This window comes from Cryptotermes secundus, unplaced genomic scaffold, assembly GCF_002891405.2.
Source record: "Cryptotermes secundus unplaced genomic scaffold, Csec_1.0 scaffold1051, whole genome shotgun sequence".
Classification (NCBI taxonomy): Eukaryota; Metazoa; Arthropoda; class Insecta; order Blattodea; family Kalotermitidae; genus Cryptotermes; species Cryptotermes secundus.
Genome location: NW_019729908.1, coordinates 1452 through 24190, shown reverse-complemented (window position 1 = coordinate 24190; position 22739 = coordinate 1452). Strand labels below are relative to the sequence as shown.

General features: G+C 38.8%; 1 protein-coding gene across 1 annotated transcript; it reads right to left on the bottom strand.

The window, feature by feature from the left end:
- Positions 1–1321: 1321 nt before the first annotated feature.
- Positions 1322–19054, bottom strand: LOC111865822 (the record flags this gene model as incomplete). Its single annotated transcript, XM_023854157.2, is given in 3 exon segments — positions 1322–4034; positions 8158–8388; positions 18794–19054. Coding segments are annotated over 3 exon segments (881 nt in total), but the record flags the coding sequence as incomplete, so codon positions are not given.
- Between the last annotated feature and the right edge of the window lie 3685 nt (positions 19055–22739).

Sequence of the window (22739 nt, the reverse complement as noted above, 5' to 3'; positions counted from 1 at the left end):
GAAATTCATTTATAATGCAGAACAACTCTGTGAAGAACTGGGAAACCATTTTTGCAGTATGCATCAAAATTAAAAGAAAATAAAATGAAATAGGGTGTAACACTTTGTATAAAAATTTTCAAATCTTCCGTTGTAATACGCGACAGTATGTTTTTTGCTGATACAAACAAAATTAATTCCATCCCNGACGACAATGATGATAGTGATGATGGCGGTGGCTGCACGAGTTCTTCATCGTCCTCATCTTCATAGCCCCAATCATTATCTTCATCTTCTGTGCAGCAGTCCGAATCAGAATCGAATATCAGCTGCCTTTCAATTTCATAATTTTCCAAACGACGTTTCATTGCTATGGTAAGATGAAATGAAACTACAGTATTCGATTTCACTATCACTGCACAGAAAACAGACCGCACTTTGTATCTCAGCCACGAAGCAACTGTTTGTTCACGACCCTAGAAAGGGCAATAATATCTTGCAGCTATAACCGAAGGTCTTAGCACCGAAGAAGGGACCCCTCTAGCTTTCTCTTGAATAGCCATTCTTTCATTCTTCTGTCCTTTAGTAGAAGATTCGAAAATCCGAAGAGTGTAAGCAGTGCTAGCAGAAGACCAAATGATTTTATTGCTTCCATCTGTTTTATGACATCAGGGACTGCTAAAATTTGTCAAGTGTTACAAACAGAAATTCATTTATAATGCAGAACAACTCTGTGAAGAACTGGGAAACCATTTTTGCAGTATGCATCAAAATTAAAAGAAAATAAAATGAAATAGGGTGTAACACTTTGTATAAAAATTTTCAAATCTTCCGTTGTAATACGCGACAGTATGTTTTTTGCTGATACAAACAAAATTAATTCCATCCCTTTATCACAAAAATTGAGTTAGATACAGCATTTTTAAACACAATGCTTAAAATTGTTTAAGCGCCCTAAGAAGAACGGACATTTAAACTCAGAGTAGCAACAGTCATTTAAACACGCACCAGCAGCGGGCATTTAAATAAACTCCAGCCAGCTCAAGATTGCCACCATTTCCGAAGTCCGGCATTTAAAGGTTAAAGAAGTTTGCTGGTATGTGTAAAGAGGTAAAGCTATCCATGTAACAGGCCGTGGAGGCCCATAGAGTTGTTGTGAGAGGTGGAGGCTCCCACATTTTCTTGACAATCGGCTCACAGATGGTGGTGAGGTTGTCAGCCTTACGTGCCAGCTGCCCTTTAACCACCAGGAAGATTCCTGGTACTCATTTCTGTTGGAGGCTGAGTCAACCTGAGGGCCATAGTGCGGCTGGAAGGATTAGGTCAATAGAAAAATCCAGTGATCTCATTGGGACTTGAACTGACAAACTTCTTGTTTGTAGCATAGTGCCTCAACAAACTACACATGCATGTTACTGAGATCCTGGATGGTGGCGACCTTGGTGCTTGTGGCTTTTCTCTTTCTGACTACTGCTGTTTTTCCTTCGGACTCTCCGGACAACACTACAACAAACTTAACTAAAACTGTTTATTTTTTAGAAAGGATTATTTGCTAAGAAATTCAGACTGAATATATTAGCGACATAGGGCGATAGCTAGTAGTATAGTCACTATTCCCATCTTTTTGGTTGTGCAATACACTGTCCTTATTTAAGACATGTGAAAAGAGACCGTCAGCTTCAAGTGCAAGTGGTGCCAATAAAAAAACATGAAACGAACATATTCTTATTTCTGATGGGTAAAAAAGTGTGTTTTATTACAACTGTAAACTGAAGATTTTTCCACTGGGATGCAGTTCTACTCATTAAAATTGGAGTCAGTGCAAAAATAGGAATTATGTGTTATGCAATCTGATGACATGGCCATATTTTCAAGAACACATCCCTTTCATAGGGCAGCAACGTGCTGTTCTTTGGTTTGATTTATCTGACATATTAGTTTTCCTTTGCAAAACTTAATGTTGCTTAGAAAACTCTGTTCCAACTGTAAATGCACAAGAGAGTATAAGAATGAGTGCTTTTATGTAGGTCATGTCAATGTTAGTATTCAATGCCCAGCAATGTACAGCAGGTGATTCTTCATGGCGTGAGTGTAACAACTGCACCCCCTTCCTGTCCTAGCTATGCTATAGGATTACATAAAATTTGTATTTTCCAGACTGTGATATTATGGGTTGTGCCACTGTATGATCTTTCAGATGGATACCAGAATTTTGGAAATACATTTGCTGGGTTGAAGTGTATAACGAAAGGATATAGTTAGCTTTTACAAGCAGGATGTAACGAGGGGAAGATGGAGTCAGTATAGTTCTCCAAAATGTTGGTATCCACTCACAATACAGCATGATGTCACAACACAGAAGGCCACAATCTCAACAATCACTGCCATGAAAAGATGAAAACTTATAAACTTGCATTTTATTCCTGCAAGAAAGTAAGATACTGCAAAATGTCTCCTCATCCTTTTGAGGTATGCTGTCTCTCTGTTGTACAGTCTTCATGATTCCTGCTGAAGTTCCTCTTCAAACTGAAATTTGGTTTGATATCCCTTTGATTTGAGCAACAGCAGGGCCTATGGCCAGTAATCCAGGCACATCCCTGCAGTCATGTTTATCATCTAGATGGCTCTGGTAGCTGGCCTTCTGACAATATGCATGTTACACAGATTACAGTCTTCACATGTGTAACACTGTGTTTTCTGGTACAAGATTACTAACGTTTCTGAGCAACGTGATGACTCAGTTTTCAGGGCAGAATCTTCTTCTAGCCTGAAGATGGAGGTAATAGGTTCCTTGGGAGTGTTGGTTACAATCTACCAGATAGCATGGTGTCACATTCCAGAAGACCATAACCTCAATATTCACTGCCATGAAAACCTCAATTCTCAGATGTTTACATAACTGCTTTATATGAATTTACAAACTTTACAATTGAAAGGGATGATATGAAAGGCATTGATATATATATATATATATTCCAGAATAAGCCAAGAAAGCGCTTTGGTGATCAGCACATAAAGGAGAGTAAAACATAAATGTGCTGATATACATAATATGATGGTAAAAAAGTGTTCAATGTGAAACTCTTGAAATTTAAAATATAACAGAAGGACGTATTGATGGTCTGAAAGAGCTGTTTTTTTTTTTTGTTTTTTTTTCATCATCATTTCTCTTTTGGGACAAATTACTGAGGGCTACCCATAAAGTAATTTCCATATATATATTTCCCCTCTTAAGTAATTCTTATGTCTGTATCCTAGCAATAGTGCTACAGCTGAGTATTGGTTTTTCATGAGTGAAATATATTGGTCATGATTTACATGTATATTTTATACCTTCAATATAAGTATTTTTAAACTGCGGACAGAAAGAGAGCAGGACTTTACGACATCAGAAGATTTTGAGTCCAGTACTAAAAGAGCAACATAATTATCCCAGGTCAGACTGCACTGAGATGTGTCAGAAGAACCGGCCACAGTAAACCTCTGTCGACACTCACCTCTTCAGTACACAACTGTGTCACATATAAAAATGTCAGCAGCTCCCATTGCTGGATGGCACTAGAAGCAATAAGTACGTGTTCCTGGGCAGATATTACTTGATGGGCCAGGGGCAGATGGTGCAGGGGGAGGTGGCGGTAGCACCAGAGGACCGCCAGATAGTTCTGGTCAGCCATAATAATACTGACTGTTTCCACCTCTGTTCAGACTTCGGGGGGGACCTACATCCTGGTCCAGCTGACCACGCCTCAGAGTTCCTGAGGCTCCACTGCCATACCGCACCACCTCAGCAACACTTCCGGGGGGACAGTGTACTGACACAACTGGTGCTGGCACTGGTGTTCCCACAGTCAGATCAATATCGGCATCAATCTCACTGATCTCATCTGCAAAACCGTTGGGGAGTGAATGTTCTGCCGCTGCAGTGGCATGGAATTTGGCCTCACGACGTGCCCGATGTCGCTGAACCAGTAGCCGCCCTATCACCAAACCCAGGAACAGCAACAGTCCCGCTGCGACACTGAGGATCAGGTACAGGTAGAATTTCTCTCGGTTCTCTGGAACACAAGCAGTTTGACATCACAATCATATTACATCTTACATCAAACATATAAAATAAACACATTATGTGAAAGTTATATCTGTTCATCAAAAGGCTCCATCTTCAAAACTGGCCAACGGAAGCTGCCAGAACATGGGGCGATGTTTCAGCAACAAAACTGTCAGGTAAATTTCATTTTGATCTGGATCAGACTAATATAAAGTGTCCATGAAGCTTACAGAATTTGAGGTTCTCATAGCTATGGTTATGTACAGTTCTATCTTCTGGGATATAATGCCACACAGTGCACCGAAAGTCAACCGATGTATCGGAGGAACAGGTTGCCTCCATCTGCGGGGTTGAAAAATAAGCCAAGCAAGAATCCAATGTTTGGTTCTGCTTGCTACATGCTTTGCCCTGTTCTTTGCTTGGTGTATTCTTTGACCTGAAACATCAGTTGACTTTTAATGGACTACACAGCGCTATAACCCAGAAGACAGAAATCTTCATAACCACCCCTGTGAGAAACTCAAATCCTACATAGCCATACCTATATGGAATCTGTTGCATTCTGTGTACAAATGGAAAAAATATATTTTTCTTTTCAGTTTGGAGAGCAATTCAAATAAAATGTTACCAAATATCTTGAGAGACTGCATATATAATACAAGGTTACAGACAGACAAGTACACAGACACATAAGGTAAACTTGAATATGAATTTATGTTGATGGTCTTACCATAGATTTTTGCTCAAAATTAATATAATGTTAACTCACATAATTTATTTATGTATATTTGTGCATTAAATCTTCACTGATATGCTTGCAACGAATTCAAGTTGAGCAAACCTTATCATGCAAAAGAACAATCAATAGCATCGCTGACAATATGCTGATACAAGGTCAAACATAAAACAGTAATAATATCTTTTGACAAAATTGACATATCATGTACACTAAAAGGTCTGAACATCACACACAGAGAAAGGTGAATAAACTACACTACAAGGATGGCAATACTAAAATCACAAGTAAATATAATGTAATATGGGTTAACTCTGGTGACTTTCCTACTTACAAACCAGAGCAAACTACAATAAAACAGTAGAAATACATCTATTTAGTTCAAACAGTAAACATACCTTGATCATACCTTTGATTTAATCATTATGTATTATGTTTAACACCATCAAATACTTTAAATCACTAGTAGACATTTTTCATATTAAATGTGATATACAGTGCAACCGTAAATAATGCAAGTGAGATAAGTTATTACACATTATCATCATGCTACTGGTAGAGTTTGGGTTTTCTTGCTGCTGTTTCAGTTTGCTCCATTCTCATAAACATGTCACACATTTTTTTCATGTTCTTTTCTTGTATGGTTCTTTGTGCTACATCATTTTCAAAGCTTTATGATCACAGTGAATAATATGTCTATTTACAGTGACATACTTTATGTCACTTTCAAAATAACATATCATTCACAATAAAATAAATTAAAATATTACTGAAACAGAAGTATGGAACTTGTGTGAAAAAGCCATCACTATATTCAAAAACAAATTCATTATGGCATAAAAAAATGTGACACTTTAGAAATGAACTGTTCAAGAAAAATTCAGGAATTTTATAACAGATTGAGCATAGTTGGTTGAGGTGCTATGCTACAAGCCAGAAAGTCATGGGCTTGATTCCTGAGGAGGTCAATGGATTTTTCAATTGGCTAAATCCTTGCAGCTGCACTGTGGACCTGGGATTCACTTAGTCTCTATCAGAAATAAGTACCAGGAATCTTCCCCTGGAGGTAAAAGGCCGCCGGCTGGTGCGTAAAGCCGATTCTCTAGAAACTGTGGGAGCCTCGATGTCTCACAATTCTATAGGGCTCCACAGCCTCTTACAGGGACAGTTTTACCTTTTCCTCTTTTTTTTTTTTACAATGTTCTTGCAACAGTTACAATGATATGGCACTGTGCTGCCTGGTAGAGGTTTGTAGATCTATTGGAGGAATGTAGTGCTGCTTGGCTAACTCTTCAACATTGAAGGCAGTACATTCCTATGAAACACTAGCAAATTTCAACCAGATCACATGCCATCACATCACAGAAGTTAAGTTTTCTTAAAAGATATTTTATGTTTCATAACTTCAGGTTTTGATAATATTTAGTTAAAATATCTTGCCAACAGATTTTTTTTAATTATACCACACCATTTTATCATATCCAACTAGTGACATAAAACATTTGATAATATAAATGCAGTTTTATCTTTATGTTACATAAAAGAATTTCTTACATGAAATGAAAATGTGAATTCATCATTTCAATTAAGTGTCAGTACACTTTATCCTTATTCTCCAAGTTACAGTTACCAGCACAATCCCATTGTGAAACAGTTGTGCAGGAAAATACCCTGACAGATCACAAACAAGCCCATAAAACTTTGCATTTTCACTGTACCAGTGCCTTCTAAGTTTCTATTCAATGGGTAAATGACAGCAAATTGGCTCAGACAGTAATAGTTGGAACCAGACTTTGGGAGGTGACTGGTTTGATTCTCAGCCAAGACACTGACTACTCCTGCTGAGGTTTTTCATGTCTTTCCTCAGTCCCTTCAGGCAAATGCTAGGATACTGCCTCAAATTAGGAAAAGACCACCTCTTTCCACGTCCTTTGTAACTCATCATTCATTAATCAACCTACTATCTAAGGCCATACAGTCTGTGCTACTGAAACCACTGCTAAACAGATGATCAGTAAGTAAAATATAAATCTGGAAATGGAGCATGAAGCTAACCTCTCACTTTCCTCAAAAGCTGAGGTTAAGAATACAAGGTGCTTCGACTCCACTTCTATGTGTTTTTATGCCATAGTGCTTAGAAAAAGCGGAGACTCTGGCTTCATTTACTTGGAGTTTAAGACACTTTGGCACTTTGGAATAAATTGCCCTCCAAATTTCTGCAGAGAACTGAAAAGAGCTCAATGTCTCAGATTTGAGGTTCTCAAGATGGTGATTATTAATATTGCAGTCTTTAGATATGGAACAGAGAGACAACAAAACAATGCAAATTTACCATCTATAAAGTATACTTTAAATTTATATTTTCATGTAATGCTAAACATAGGCCAGTTTTAAAGAGAAATAGAGCAAAATACAAGCAATGGGTATGAATTTCTAGACAAACTACAGGAAAAGCATGAAGGAACAGACTAAAATGACATTTTTTTAGAAGTTCAAATTAAAAATTTACTTATAGAGTTAGAAAATAAAAAAGCTAGAATGGTCTGGTAATATAAAAAGAATGGATAAAACAAGGATATGAAGAAGGGCATTAGAATTAGAATTTAAATAAAAGAGACCCAGGGGATGACCAAAATAAAATGGTTCAGCCAGGTACTAGAAAACATCAAGAAGAGAGGAAACAGTTGGCAAGAGTTCTGGAAGAGGAAAGGGCACGATGCTATATTACATGGCATCACATCCTAGAACACTGTAAGAGAGTGTGTATTCTCTGAAACATTCTTGTTCTTTATTCAGTCCCTAATATATTCTTCTCAGTCTGCTACATACAAAAATCTCTACACCCATTTTTCACATTCACCCTCAGGATGGAGGTATCGATTTCTTCAAACTACTGCACATTGTTACAGCCATAAAGACTCCAGAAATAAAGTTTGTATATCACTTCACAGCTTTTTATCTCCTTATCAAGAAAAGCCACTGAGCATGCTGGGCAGTAATACTTCTGATTTGTGTTCATCAACTATTATAACTTAGGTTTTCCTCAGACACTCCAGTAAAATGACAGAATATCTTCAAACAGGCCATAACACCTTCCTTCCAAACCCTTGAAGGTTACAGGGCACGGTCATCAGCTTTACATTTGATGCTAAATAACCATGTTATAATGGTAAGACCACTGACTGTTCTCTTAGCCACTATCAGTTTAAATCAGTACTGTATTTAAGTTAAGGGTCATATGAATGTACTGTCACAATACTGTGATGCATGGCTGTTAGATGCTCCTGCCAAACCTTTCCTGCACAACTCTTTAACACAACTGTGAAATCATTATGTAGCAGCATTTAGTAACCTCTACCTCTTTGTTACACAGTTATAACTCCTGTCTACTTACGTGAAAGAAATCTGTATGCATTTAGCCATTCGGAAATGAAGCCAATCGCTCGAGTTTTCTCGTTGGTATAAATGGTGATGGTACAGTTGGTATTTTCGCGGAATTTCTCATCTGAGAAATCATCTCCTTGCATGTCTTTGGGTGTAGCGGGGTCAGCAGGATAGTGAGCAGGGATGTACAAATTGTTATATGGGGGTCGAGGGGTGGTATACAGGCCAGACTTCCCTATGTCTGCAATGGAAACAAAATCAATCCCTTTATAAATTAAATTCCCAAACTCAAACATTCTCTGTCTCTCTCAAAGAGTCTAGTGGCTGAAGCAGTGACATGGCTTGACTCCAGAGTCATGTGAGTTGAGCTACATCATGATTCCAACTAGAACTGTCAGTTGTTGTGATAACCTGCTACTGTGACACTGTGAGTCATCTCAGCAACCCAAAATGGGGTTAAGGTCGAAAGAAACAGAGAACTAAGGACCTTATGTGGCTCCTGTAAAATTCTTGGTTAGTGGCAGAAATGTGTCTTCATCTTAACCTAGCTTCTTATTGATTTTCTTATAGACAACTTGATTTATATTGGGTTGGAGGTTCTTTTGGCATTCAGCATGAAGAATATCACTTCCTGGCTTTTAACACTGCACAACTCAGAAGTCATCCAATATTTTAGAGAAACACATACAAGTATTTCATCTTCAGTGCCAAAGTGTAAGCCAAGCATGAAACCAGCAGAAACTGAGCTCCTGACATGTCTGCTGGTTTCTTGATTGTTTTATTTTCAGCCTGATGCTGAAGGTGAAATGTTCCTCAGAAATGTAAGGCTTTCCCTGAACCTCACAGTTTTATAACTCAAAACAATGTATGGTTTATATTATTCTGCTATTCTTGTTCATTTGGTTATATTCATAAATTCTTACTGTTGTTTTTACGTTGCTTCCCTTGAACTTATCTATTTCCTAAACTACATACTTTGATCTATTTTGTAAATATTCACTCCATCCTATACGTTTCACCAGAATTCCACCAACTTCAGGAGTGTTTAATTAAGTCAAATATAAAAACTATTAAAACTTTCACATTCTGTGAAAGTAGTATGATAAAATTCAATAAAATTTTATATATATTTTTAAGAGTTTTTGAAACATGATCATCAAAGATAAATGTGGCTCAATTAATTAATAATTTTATATTCTCATATTCTGGTTGCTATATACATATTAGGGACAGTGAAACTAAGCGAACATTAGAGATGAATAAGATAATTTTCAGAAGATCAGAAGCAGCAAACAGATGTGATGGGACAGGTGTTTGGGCACAGGCTTACTGTGCAACAGATTCTTGTATAATTAATTCATTTGTAACATAGGAACTAAGCCATCCCCACCCAATTTTCACTGATGGTTCAAGGGAGCCACATGCCACTTCTGAATAACAATTTAGCCAAATCTCATGTATATATTAGAAATATGCAAAAAGTGCTTCTCATTCACTGTATTGACAACTGTATTAATGTACTGCCTTTACAGTAGTACTTTCTTATAGTCATTATATTATTATTGAAATAATTTTGTATTATAATTAAATCAGCTTACTTCTGTCAAAATATGTAAAACAGGTATATTATTTAATAAAAAACACAGCAGACTGCGAACCTGGAGAAAGTGTTTCACCTGCATTTTGTGCTTCCTTTCTACAGCCTCCATACTGCGCACTTAACACATTTCAAGAGAGGAGTAAAATTAAATACAATTTGGATTACAAATATTTTTAAAATTTGATCTTTGTGATTTTGCATTCCTTATTGGCAGTGGGGTTCATTTCTTACAAACACAAATTTATTGTTGACAGCAGAGATATCGCACTGCAAACAGAATTATTAACATATGAGATGTCCTGTTCTTGTGGCTGTGACTATTAAGATTACCGTCTTCATACATGCAATGCCCTGTATTTTAGTAGACAGGTAGCAACATTTTGGAGGATTATGCTTAATCCATCTTCTTCAAAATGCTGGTAGTGATGTACTAAACCACACGGCAACATGTTCCAGAAGACAGCAGTAATCTTGATGCAAAAAATACATTTCATTGCATTTCATTCAGTATGAACATACAAGAAATATTTCAAATGAAAATTGTAGGTCTTGAAAAGATGATTTGTCCTATTATGAATGCATCTATTTTGTTCATTGGGCCATTTTTTTGTGAAAAATAATAAAGTTAAATTTAACTTCATATCAAGTAGATGCTACAGGCCTATGGAATTAACATCACTGAAACTAACCCACTCTACAAACTTGTAGAATAATCTCTGACATTGAATTTTGTAACTGCTGTTTTTATAATATATAAAACAATAAAATACAGTAATTCAAAACTATAGAACTACATCTGTTGAAATGAAAGTTTATTTAAACAGTGAAGTAGCCTTGGATTAACCATAAGAGAGATGGAGGTATACTAACAGATATTAAAGACAGAAACCCATATTTGATGTAATTTTTGAACTAAAACCGACTGGATTCATCATGTCAAGAGAATGCAAAGAAACAGGCTTCCAAAACTATTAGAGAACTGCAAACCACTTGGATCACAGAATGGTGGATGACTTCTGAAGACTACTTGAAAAACGAGACCAGAATGTGTCAATGAGGGACCCTGCTTCCTGACTACTTGATGATGATGCTGGTGATCTAATTCAACAGATAATATTCATTCAAATATGGTATTTTGAAAATCTGATTTTTAAAAATTTTCATACTTGTAGATATTCAATTAAGTAATTAATTCTATGAAGCAGAATCCTTCTTGAGCAGCAAACAGTTGCTCAGCTAGTCAAGGAATTTCTTTACTTTTAAGGTACCTGAAATTTCATTACTACTTGGCAAAAGCCCTCCTCCACTGGTCTCTGTTCAAGTACATGAATAAAATTAATTTATTTTTCTAACAAACTTTAAATAACAGAAAATGAGAGACTCTGCAGTAGCACCATGTCAGCAGCAGCATCACATTGACACAACTGCAAACTTAAAGACAAATCATATACAATAGACGTACTGCAGGAAACATAAAGATGGTTCATCAGGAAACGTGAGGAAAAATCACAGATATCTGAAACAGAACTGTCATTTGGAAAGTCTGTTTGTTTTAATACATTAAAAATGCAAAAAAAAAAAAAAATAAGCAGATTATGTTGAAAGATTTAGTGAAATGCAATATTATTTACATTAAGGTGTTTTAGTGAAGGCCAGTAATTTATTCCAATTAACTCTACAGTAGATATACACAGAACTGGTGCATTAAGTCTACTCAGACCATAAGCCATGTCTTGCTTGAATAAAATTCTGACATTTGAAATGTTCCCTTCATCAAAGTTAGAATTTCTATGTGGGCCAACAAGACATCACTCTGTGATTCTGTTTGATTTGAGGATACATACAATGGTGACTATGAAGAGTACTCTGTTCTAGAATGTGATGCCATGTAATCCAGCAGAACTTCACTGATTTTCTGGAGGAATGTACTCCCACCATCTTCACAGTCAAAGACTAAGCCAAGCAAGTAGATGCCCACATCTTGCTGGGGGCTTAGCTTAATACTCAGTCATGAAGATGGAAGCATTGCTTTCATCTGAAATATCAGTGAACTTCCACTGAACTCCATGGTATCACCTCCCAGATCATAGTTCTCCTCATTCTGTGACTTACACTGCCACACTAGTTATAAAAGCTTGAAAGATCTGAGGCAAAGCAGCAGACAGTGTAGGTGAAGAATATATTTAGATGTACAAGTCTATGTACAGATTATATACAAATATCATTGCTATTTTATGTTTTCTGTTTTCTTTTGCTGTGTCCAATAAAATCTATTTACAACCATTATGTGCCATAACCTACAGTTTTCTTGGGACACTTTATGAAGAACCTGCAGAAAATTTGTATAAAAACTGAGTTAAATACAAACAAAAAAGAATGATCTGCAAGTTGCAAGTAACTGGAAAAGGTTACAAAATGAGGAGCTTTTTAATTTGTTAATTGCATAAAATTGTTATGGGTGATTACTTCAAGGATGCTGAAAGTTGTGGTTCATGGAAATGAGAAATACAGAGAAAAATTTTTGCCAGAAAGTATCAAGAAAAGAGTTACTTGGCAGCAATGGGAGGACAACTTTAAAACAGATCTTACTGATGTGGTATCTGTTGTGTTGAAGGCCATATAAATGCCATGTAATGATACAGAACAGGATGCATACAATATAGACAGATCTCACAGGTGTTGGATTTGAAGGTATGAATTCAAATAAACAAGGTGATGCCAGGGTTCAGGGTTGACATAACATTGGAAATTTAGGTTCCATAAAAGTGAGGAAATTTTGGAGACTGTTGATGTGGTGAAGTTATGGGCACTTATATTGCAGTGAACATGTAAAAACGAAATTCAGTTCACTAACCCCATTCAATTGCTCATTTGCTTCCTGAAGGAGAGTTGTAGTTGAGATGCTAACAGTCACTCTGGGAATGAAGACATTCATTGCAGGTTCATTACTATACTCAAAAGCATCTGTTATTGGTCCCTAACCTGAGCCAGATGAATCCAGTCCTCACCCTTCTACCTCATCCCTCTATTCAATTTTATACCAAGAGCTCTGAGGTTCTCACAGCAATGAATATAAACAGTATTTTCTTCTGGGATGTTAAACTGAGAGGTCCAATAAACATCTACCAATCTACATGGCATAAGATGGCACTCTTTTGTTTCAGAATTATCCTCCCATCTATGTTAGTTCTTCTAAGTGATCCCCATACACTAGATTTGCCAACTAAAATTGTGCATCTTTGGAATTAACAGAGAATAAAAACAATTTAGAAGTATGCAAACTTGAAAACAAAGTGGGAATCTTGAAATGACTGTGGGTAAGTATGTCCAGAACTGAGAACAAACACATGTGATACAAGATTGCATGCCAAAATCTGCTTGGAGCAATGACTGAAACATCTTGTGTGAATTTAACAGCTGACGTCTGAAGTACAGAGTCACACAGGGACCTCATGGACTACACAAATCCTGGGTCCAAAATAAACCTCTGTTTGTATCTGTGTTTGAACCAATGAGAACTGAACATTACACTCACTCGTGGAGCTGAACCCTTCTTGAGAAGCCGCCAATTGTGCAGCTACTCAAGAACTTCCCAGCATTTTATGGAACCCGAAGGTTCATTACCATGTTCACAAGAACCCTCCACTGATTCCTATCCTGAGCCAGATCAATCCAACCGATAACATCCCATCCAGTTTAATATTGTCCACCAAACTACGCCTTGGTCTTCCCAGTGGTCTCTTTCCATCTAGCCTTCCCACCAGTATCCTATATGCATTCCTTTTCTCCTCATACATGCTACATGCCCTGCCCACCTCAACCTCCTTGACTTGATCATTCTAATTATACTTGGAGAAGAGTACAAGTTATGAAGCTCCTCATTATGCAGTTTTCTCCAACCTCCTGTCACTTCATCTGTCTTCGGTCCAAATATTCTCAACACCCTGTTCCAAAACACCCCCAGTCTATGTTCCTGCCTTAATGTCAGAGACAAAGTTTCACACCCATATAGAACCACAGGCAAAATTATGGTATCTATATTATCACCCAGTAAATCCACATCATCAGCTTAGACCAACAGCTGATGTGTCCCATTTAATTTCAGTCCCACCTGGTTTCCCTGGACCTTCCTAACGGCATATTATAAAGCAAAGTTGAAATGCAGTGGCATTAAAGACAATTCTGGATAGGAAAATTATCAGAGAAATATTTACCTATATGGACTTTACTATACATTTCATTTAAACATATTTTGATCAGCCTAACAATTTCATGGGTACCCCAAACTCTATGAGAATATTGTGAAGTACTTCCCTCCTAACTGAATCATAGGCTTTCTTGAAGTCTATGAATAGCTGATGAGTGTACATTACAACTTAAGGTAATAGTCTCTGGCTTCCCACAGCAGTGGCACATGTTTGATCCCACGTCAGGTTGCATGCGATTTGTGGTACTGGGTTAGGTTGTCTCTGAGTACTTCAGTTTCCCCTGCCAATTATCAATCTACTAAATGGTCTATACTCATCTACAATTTAGGGTTGGTGAAACAGGCTCACTAACGGTGGGCACACCAAATGGCCACACATCTCACTCCATCCCATGACCGGAATTTAAATGAAGATAAGTTCTTTCTGGAATCAACAGCAAAATATTAAGTACTTATTTTTTTGTGATTGCATTTCCCATAGTTTAATATTTATAGCACAGATTTTAAATCCATGTTTTCTAAATTATGCACTATGCCATGAACCTAGGTGCTAGGTGGAGGTGAGCAGTCAGCTTGAAGCCCAGGTGNTGTCCCCCCCCCCCCCCCAATATTTACTGAATAGGGGGCACAAGAATAGGTCAGAACATGGTGGAGAAGAGTGAAACCCCTTGCCCATGCTGAAAATTGAACCATGGTTCCTCCGTCATGCAACCAATACCCTAGTAACTATACTGACTGAGTTAGAACTAAAGAAAGCTTGAAGTTTTTGCAAATGTAACTTCATTTAAGGCTGAATGTTTGGCTAAGAAGCTGGCCCTCGGACAGCATTTGCAGTGAAGTACTGGGTAGAAGATAGGTTTCACAAGACATTGAGAAGTTGATTTCTTTAACATCGTGTCAGTTACGTGAACATATGGACTGGGTACAATTAGGTTGGTGAAACTGTATCAATCCATTAGTTCACACAACTGAAGTTCACAAATTACTTGGTTTTGGGGGGCAGTAGAAAAACAGAATAACGCATGACACTTAACCCTCTAAAACACAGTAGTAACTATATACCACCTATTATAACATAAAACATTTACGTTTTGGCTACAGAGTGCATATATGTGTTTTTTATGAATCTCAAAATAAATGGTGAATATTTCCTTGAATAGCACTAACCAGTAGGTCTCCCCAATGGAAACAAAGTGTTTCTTTTTGTGGATTGACGATAGAAACTACACTTTACATTGAGAATACATTAACAGAAGTTAATTTATATAACAAAACAGAAGGAAAAGAGGTAACAAACGTTTACCCCGTCTCTGGTGATCAGCCTTTAATATACTGGTAATAATTTAATGCAATTACAAACGTTCACACAGCGTAACAACACTGGAGTTGACCCTCTTTCGTTTATCTCGAAAATCGCGAGACTTGTTGAAATGTATATTCAGCAAAAAATGTACGTTTTGTATTTTTATCGAACTTCTGTCCTAAACCTTATTCGCTTCGATAAATATGTAGAAAGTTTGGCGCGAGATTCCATTGTGACACGTGTGCTAGGTTTCATTTAGGCCGAAGTGTCCGATATCGTTGTCCGGTTTAAACGAAAATTGCAAAATGTTGAAAAAATTCAGTAAAACTCTTCCGAATCAAACTTCATAGAAATTAAATCCATGAATGAAAAACACCTATAAAAGCTTTAAAATCCTTCGTCACTAGATTCTCAACATTTGGATATTCTGAAACATTAATGATTTCATTTTTACATTCGTGAAATGATACCGTGGACCGAATACGACGCACGGCACGCAGGCCCGTCACCAATGGTGTTCATAATCCAGCGTGGCGTAGAAATACGCCACTTTCTCGAATGAACTGTGGAACAACATCGTTTTATCATATCTTCATCGCCTTGATCTTTCTGCAACGAAAATCATCACCCCTTCTTCAAAAAGCGGCCATAAACTGGTTATCATAACGTGACTGAAATATGATAATGTGTCTAGCAGAAAAGAGAACAAAAATAATTCTGTATAGCTAAAATTCGTCATCACTTCGCTGTTGGAAAAATTATGTCTTTCTATCTGTTTTCACATTTCCTGCACGATCTATAATCAAGTCACTGCCTCTACAAATGACATCAGGACTGTAATGAACATGTTGCGTTTTGTATACGGTGTTCGTATGTGCTGCATTATCTGGGCACGTTAAATGCTCATCATTTGCTGATAAACTTATGATTTCAGTTTTGTGTTAATAAAACGAACCTTCACAAAGTGTGTTACGAATCCGATAACAATTGCATACTGAGATTAACGGCCAAATAGGGGTCAACATAGACATCAACATGCTATGTAACATCGATTTCTCATTGCAAGAAGTTTCGATCTATTGCGAATCGATTCTTTTGCAATGGTCAAATCACACAACAAACATAACTGCTTATATTACATATGCGTAAAGCAGATATGGCTTCGGAAAAGTAGCAAACAAATGATAAGTACAAAATGAAATATCTAAAATGTAACTTCCGGCCTCAAAGGCAAAGAGTTACGTTCCAGTATTGCAAATAAAAGTAGAAAACACTACTCGAAAATCATATTACAAGGAAATGGTTCATGATACATGCTAATAAATATTTTCTCTTTTCAATGCGAACGTCTAGCGAGACAACATTTATACAATGAAGAACTGTAACAACGAATGAAGCAAATGTGGCAAGAAGGATCCATGTAATATTTCTGTAGAATTTACACGTACGAAAAATTCAAAACGTTTGCCAAAATCTGCCCAAGAGAAATATTCGAGTGGCCTAAGGTAAAACGTTTTCTGGCGAGCAATTTATGGAAAAATTGAAGTGAACTGTCATTCACTATAGAGCCCACGAGTCCTGACAGGGAGAAATTCAGCTTGAAATCCCTATCACATGCACAAAGGCTGATCCAAATTTGAAACTAGAAATTACAGCGTACACGAAACGATCCTGTACATGTTATAAGAGAAATATCTGGTTTAGACACAATTTCTGGATTTGACAGTTGAAAAGATTTTTTTTTATTGTGGGGAAAAATTGTTGTAAATATAAAAAAAGGCCTAGGCAATGCCCATCCGGCCCAGTTGAGAAGATCAATCAATGGAAAATGTGCTACCACCTATCAACAGTTAAACTTAACCAATTCAAAAAAATCATACAGTATCATGGAAATTCACTGACAGAAGGTTTCTCTGGGTAAAAAGCGGCGAGAAAAGGACGAATTTGGCGAAGGTGACAGATCCTATTCCACAGATCCCTCTGTTAAGCATAATGCAAGATGGAAAAGCTTACACAGAGCAAAGTAAAACACAATATTGAAAATGGAATCCAAATACTGGAAACAGAGAATATATGGATGCCTTTGTATAATTGAGGCGAAAGGATAGATAGATATTTATAAACTGAACCAAATAATCTAGATTATCTATGATTCCAATACTATTTAAGGTATTATTAACGTCTTATGTAATACATTATTCTATTTTTAACTGTTATTTACTATTCATGAATGTTATAAAACATCTGATACAAAAGACTATTAAAACTTAGATTATGGAACAGACTAATTATTTAGCGAATATTGAATTCATACCAATTGCTACTGTAAACAAATAAATTATATTTATAATTGTATAACTGATTTGGTTCAAAAGGACATTATGTTTGGCACTTCTAATGCGATATAAATATTTTCGAAATATTTAATGGTGTGGAAGCCGTAAACCATTCCTCTTAGATCTACAAATGTAATATATAAGGACAATTTCCACTGGGATTATGTTCAAGATTATGGGTACATGGCATCCTTCAAACACTGATGAGCTTGCTGAAATGAAATATCGAATTTGTGATGCCACTCCTTAAAGTGACTAAGATTTGTCAAAACGTGAGGGACGAGTTACTGGAATCAGCTATGGGCCTCAATTAAATATCTTAAATATTGGGTGAAGTAGCATTGACTCGAGTCCTCCCTTAAATGTGTTGTATGAGAGAAACAATGTTTCTTTTTGGACAAATGGTTAGCCATGATAGTTTATTTTTCGGGAGATATCCATGATATTAAAAATGAAATGTCATTGTTTCGAACCCCAATTCTAGACGTTTATACAAATAGGATCCATGTCTCTGGAACGAATGTAGACACAGATGTAGCGATAAGATACTCGCCTCATATTGGCCCCCACTCGACTAAGTTCCTGTGAGTGCGGTTAGCTTGAAGTTTGGTTTCTTACAGCGCAACATAATAAAGTCACTAAAGCAGTAAAGTGATACATGTTCGGAGTTTGCTAGTGGGGTGGGACTAAGTCCCTTGTACTGCGGCCACTTCTGGCCTATCGTACCAGCCCCAGATGATAGGTGAGGGTGATTGTGGAGCAATTGGTGGAATGAAGATTGGCAAGGGAAGCTGGAGTACTCGGAGAAAACCCGCCCCAGCGCCACTTTGTCCACCACAAATCCCACTTGACCAGACCCGGGATCGAACCCGGGCCGCCGCGGTGGGAAACCAGCGACTAACCGCTTGAGCTATGGCACGGCCCATTAACGGAGTTACTTATGGTTAGTTTTGATAACTAATGTTTCGATTCCACAACCCACACGTTAAAACTGTCGGACCAATGTGAATTAGCTTTTTCACTTGTATCCAATTCCTTGTTTGTGTCTACATCCATTCCATAGATATTGTGAACAGAGTACAGTTATTCAATTCGTTAGTTTCTTACAAACGTCGGCTCAGTGTGAACTGGCTTTTTTCACAGTTATTATGAATGCAATACAACATCGAACAGACAAACATGCAACAAGCACAGGATTACCTGCTCCACCACCCTTGGCTTTGGCATGAGGGGGTGGTCTGGGGGTTGTTCTTTGTGTGAAGTCCTTGGTTAGATTCTTGTCATGTGGGTTGCCGTCCAGGTTGGGGGACGGCGAGAAAGCTGCGCTCTCCCTGAAGAATTCGTCTGTGTCGTAACCTTCGAACTCTTCGTCGTCGTCCACGGAGTCGCCGGTCGCTACAGCCGCGAGCTCATCCTCTTCTGGCTGCTCCTCGAAGCGATCCTTCAGGACCTTGCGAGGAACTACACAAACAAAATGAACACTGAACCATTTGAGAATCTGGGCCGGAAATATAATTGTCAATATTTATAACAGTATTCCTCAGTTCCTCCAGACAAATGTTCTCTGGGATGGGGCACCGTGTAGTTTGGTAGAAACAAATGTTCTTCTGAAACATGAGTCAATTTGCTTATCCGGAATGTGGCGGATTCGAGCCCCGATGAGGTGGATTTTTTTTTTCAATTTACCTAAACCTTCCAGCCGCACTATGCCCTTGTGGTCGACTCAGCCTCTAACAGAAATGAGTACCAGGAATCTTCCTGCAGGTAAGGGGAGGCCGGCGCGTAAGGCTGACCTCACCGCCATCTGTGAGCCGAGTGTCTAAAGAAAATGTGGGAGCCTCGACGTCTCACAACGCTATGGGCCTCTACGGCTTGTTACAGGGATAGCTTTACCTTTCGGAACCTGGATATGTTTCCGTCCAGTGATTAAGATGTCTCCCTCCTCACATGGGGAGTTTCCGAAACGTTGTGTTCTCTAGTTTCTAGACTACCGGCCGATGGACAGAGTCCAAAGACGCAGCAATTCTGCGCGTCACAGAAGCCGAAGATCCCACCGCGGAGAGGGAAGCTAAACAGGCGCTAAGATCTTTACCTTCCACATCAGTGCCTTTAAAATAAGTATCAGATTGGAACCCTGAGTCGCCCCTTGTCGGATTATTTTTTATTTATTTGGGGTGGGGTGAGACAGAGTCCACTTGGTACGTCGGCAACTAGTGGGCGTACTGTACCGGCCCCAGGATGTTACATAATGTTGGCTGTGGAGCAGTCGGAGGAATGGGAATTGGCAGGGGAAACCGAAAATGTGAACTAAATGTAAACCCTTCCCTGTACTTAACTAATTAAGCATTACTCCATAAAGACGTATGAGGAAGTGGACGTATAGATCCACGTATTCTTGATCTCGGCACTAGTTGGAGCTGAGTTGCCAGCTTCACGTCCCGACCGCTTTATCCTCGAGGAAAGAGCCTGCGGTACACATTGGGTAGGCGGCTAGGTGGAGTTCAGAACCGGTCTGGATGACGTGGACAGGAAAAATCTTGCCCATACAGAGTTTCGAAGTCGTACGCCTTTGCAGTCCAGCCCGTAGCCAGTCGCTATATAGCGACGGCGCAATGAAGTACTCGAAGAAAATCTACCCCAGTGCCACTTTATCAACCACAAATCCCACATGACATGACATGGGATGGAACTGGTTCACCGCTGTGGGAATTCGGCACCTAACTGCACGGCCCTGGGTCCTAGTTGGTTCTCATATCGAGGTGAAATACGGCACGCATATTAGATGACTTGTCCACGGGGGCCAGCAATTACAGGTAACTAGTGGAACTGCCATTGAAAATTCAACGGGAAATTCTGACAGTTCCCATCTCTATCTTCGGTTTCAACAGATAGCCCTTCGTTGGTCCAGTCTCACACGTCACAGCCCTTGAGGGACATTCTGCCATCAAGAGTTCACTGAATATGCCACTCTCTGAATTAGGAAGTTCTGGACAGACATGACAGTAGACAGGAGATGCAACATATCAGCGCCATAGTGTCGACTGACAACACTGCAGATTATTGCCACCATATTCTGGTTCTGTCGTAATTAAGCAAGATTAGTTTTGCATTCGGTTTCTATGGAAACGACGTGACGACGAAAAGACAAACATCAGGACACACACGCCGGCCTGATTAAGCTGATTATATTATAACCAACAACATACTTTACATATCTGAAGCAAGACAGACATATAGGTTCTAGCGTGCTGCTGCGTAGCAGCTTCTTTTTGGTTACTTTGCGACGCTGCCAAAAGCTATACTATAAACCGTCGAAATGGTAGGATGTTTGTTGGAAGACCAATTGGAAAGTATCAGTCTAATCGAGGTGTTCACCCGGAATTTCCTGGAGGGTCTGAGGAAAACCATGAAGACCTCTGTCACAATAGTCAATATTTCATCAGAGATTCGAACACAACCTCGCGCATAGAAGTGCAGGGCGTTTCCACTAGGACAAACCCATTCGGTACAACAATCATCCTCATGCGATTTTCTCAAATGTCAAATAAACCAGCTAGAAACATAAATGTTTTAAATGTGTTGAGCGAATCTGCGATTTCGGGAAGACAACCGGAAACACAATGGAAGTAACAGCTATAAATTAAAGAAAAATTCTTTCATGTCTGACCTTAACTGATGGAGAATCCGTGGGAACAACATGAATTAAACAGGATTGAACAGCAACCTGATTACGCAATGCCTGAAGGGTATATCCCAGAGTTGTGAAGAGTGACGTATTCTGGGACATAACGTTGTATAGTCCGGTTAAATCTAACTGATGTTTCGGAGGAAAATTTCGCCTACGTCCTCCGGGTCGAAGAGTAAGCCAGGCAGCAAGCAAGCCATGTTCCTCTGAAACAATTTTCTACTTGTATTGCGGCGCTATATCCCTGAAGACAGAACGCTTCCTAACCACCGCTGTGAGAACCTCAACCCCTCAATAATCCTGAAGTTACGAGGTACATCCAGTGACCAAAAAGACAATATAATTGGATTTGAGGTTCCCACAGCGGTGACTATGAGGAGTACTATCTTCTGGGATATGACACCGTGTCGTCTGAAAATTTACTGATGTTTAGGAGGAAAGCGTTTCCTCCATCTTCAGACTCGAAGAGTAAGCTAAGAAAACAGCCAGAGAGGAAGAAACCTAGCAAGCAGCCACTCTGAAGATGAAGGCGGTATGTTCCTCTAAAACGTCGGAAAACTTCTATTAGACTACACGGCGTCACATGCCATAATATATTACTCTCTTGATATATGATAATCCTTCTTAAAATTGCAGACTGCACATACAAAGGCAAAGGCAAAGTTGTTGCTGCTTAATTAAGCACCACGCCATGAAAACGTATGGGGATGGAGATGAAGCTCCAGGTACTTTTAAACTTGGCACTAGATGGGCATCAGTTGTCAGCTTCACGTTCCAATCATTTTGCCGCTGGGTAGGCCTGTGCAGAACAGACAAACCTCTGACTTAACGCTGTCAGTTAAGCTATCCCTGTAAGAGGAGATGATGGTCCATAGGCTTGTGAGACGTCGAGGTTCCCACATTTTCTAGACAATCGGCTCATAGATGGCGGTGAGGTTGCTAGCCTTAAGCACCGGTCGAACTTTATCTCCCAGGATGATTCCTGGTACTCATTTCTGTTAGAGGCTGAGTCGAATCCAGGGCCACAGTGCGTCTGGAAGAATTGGGTCAATTGAAAAATCCAATTGCCTCATTAGAATATCGAACTTGCACCAAATGGTAAAAAGATCAAGGAACTGGAAGTAAGTAAGTAAAGCTATCCCTGTAACAGGCCATGAAGGCCCATAGGGTTGTGAGACGCTGAGGGTCCCACATTATCTAGACAGTCGGCTCAAAGATGGCGGTAAGGTTGTCAGCCTTAGGTGCCGACCGCGCTTTACTCCCCAGGAAAATTATTTAATTAATTCCTGGTACTCATTACTGTTAGAGGCTGAGTGAACCCCAGCGCCATATTGGGGAAACCTTTTGTAAGACGGGGTTTTCGAATTCTGGAAAGGATATTCGGTACGGAAGTATAATATTAAAAAGGAAATAAGTTGCAAGCGGACTGCACTGAATGTACTGAGACTCGTGCCAACACCA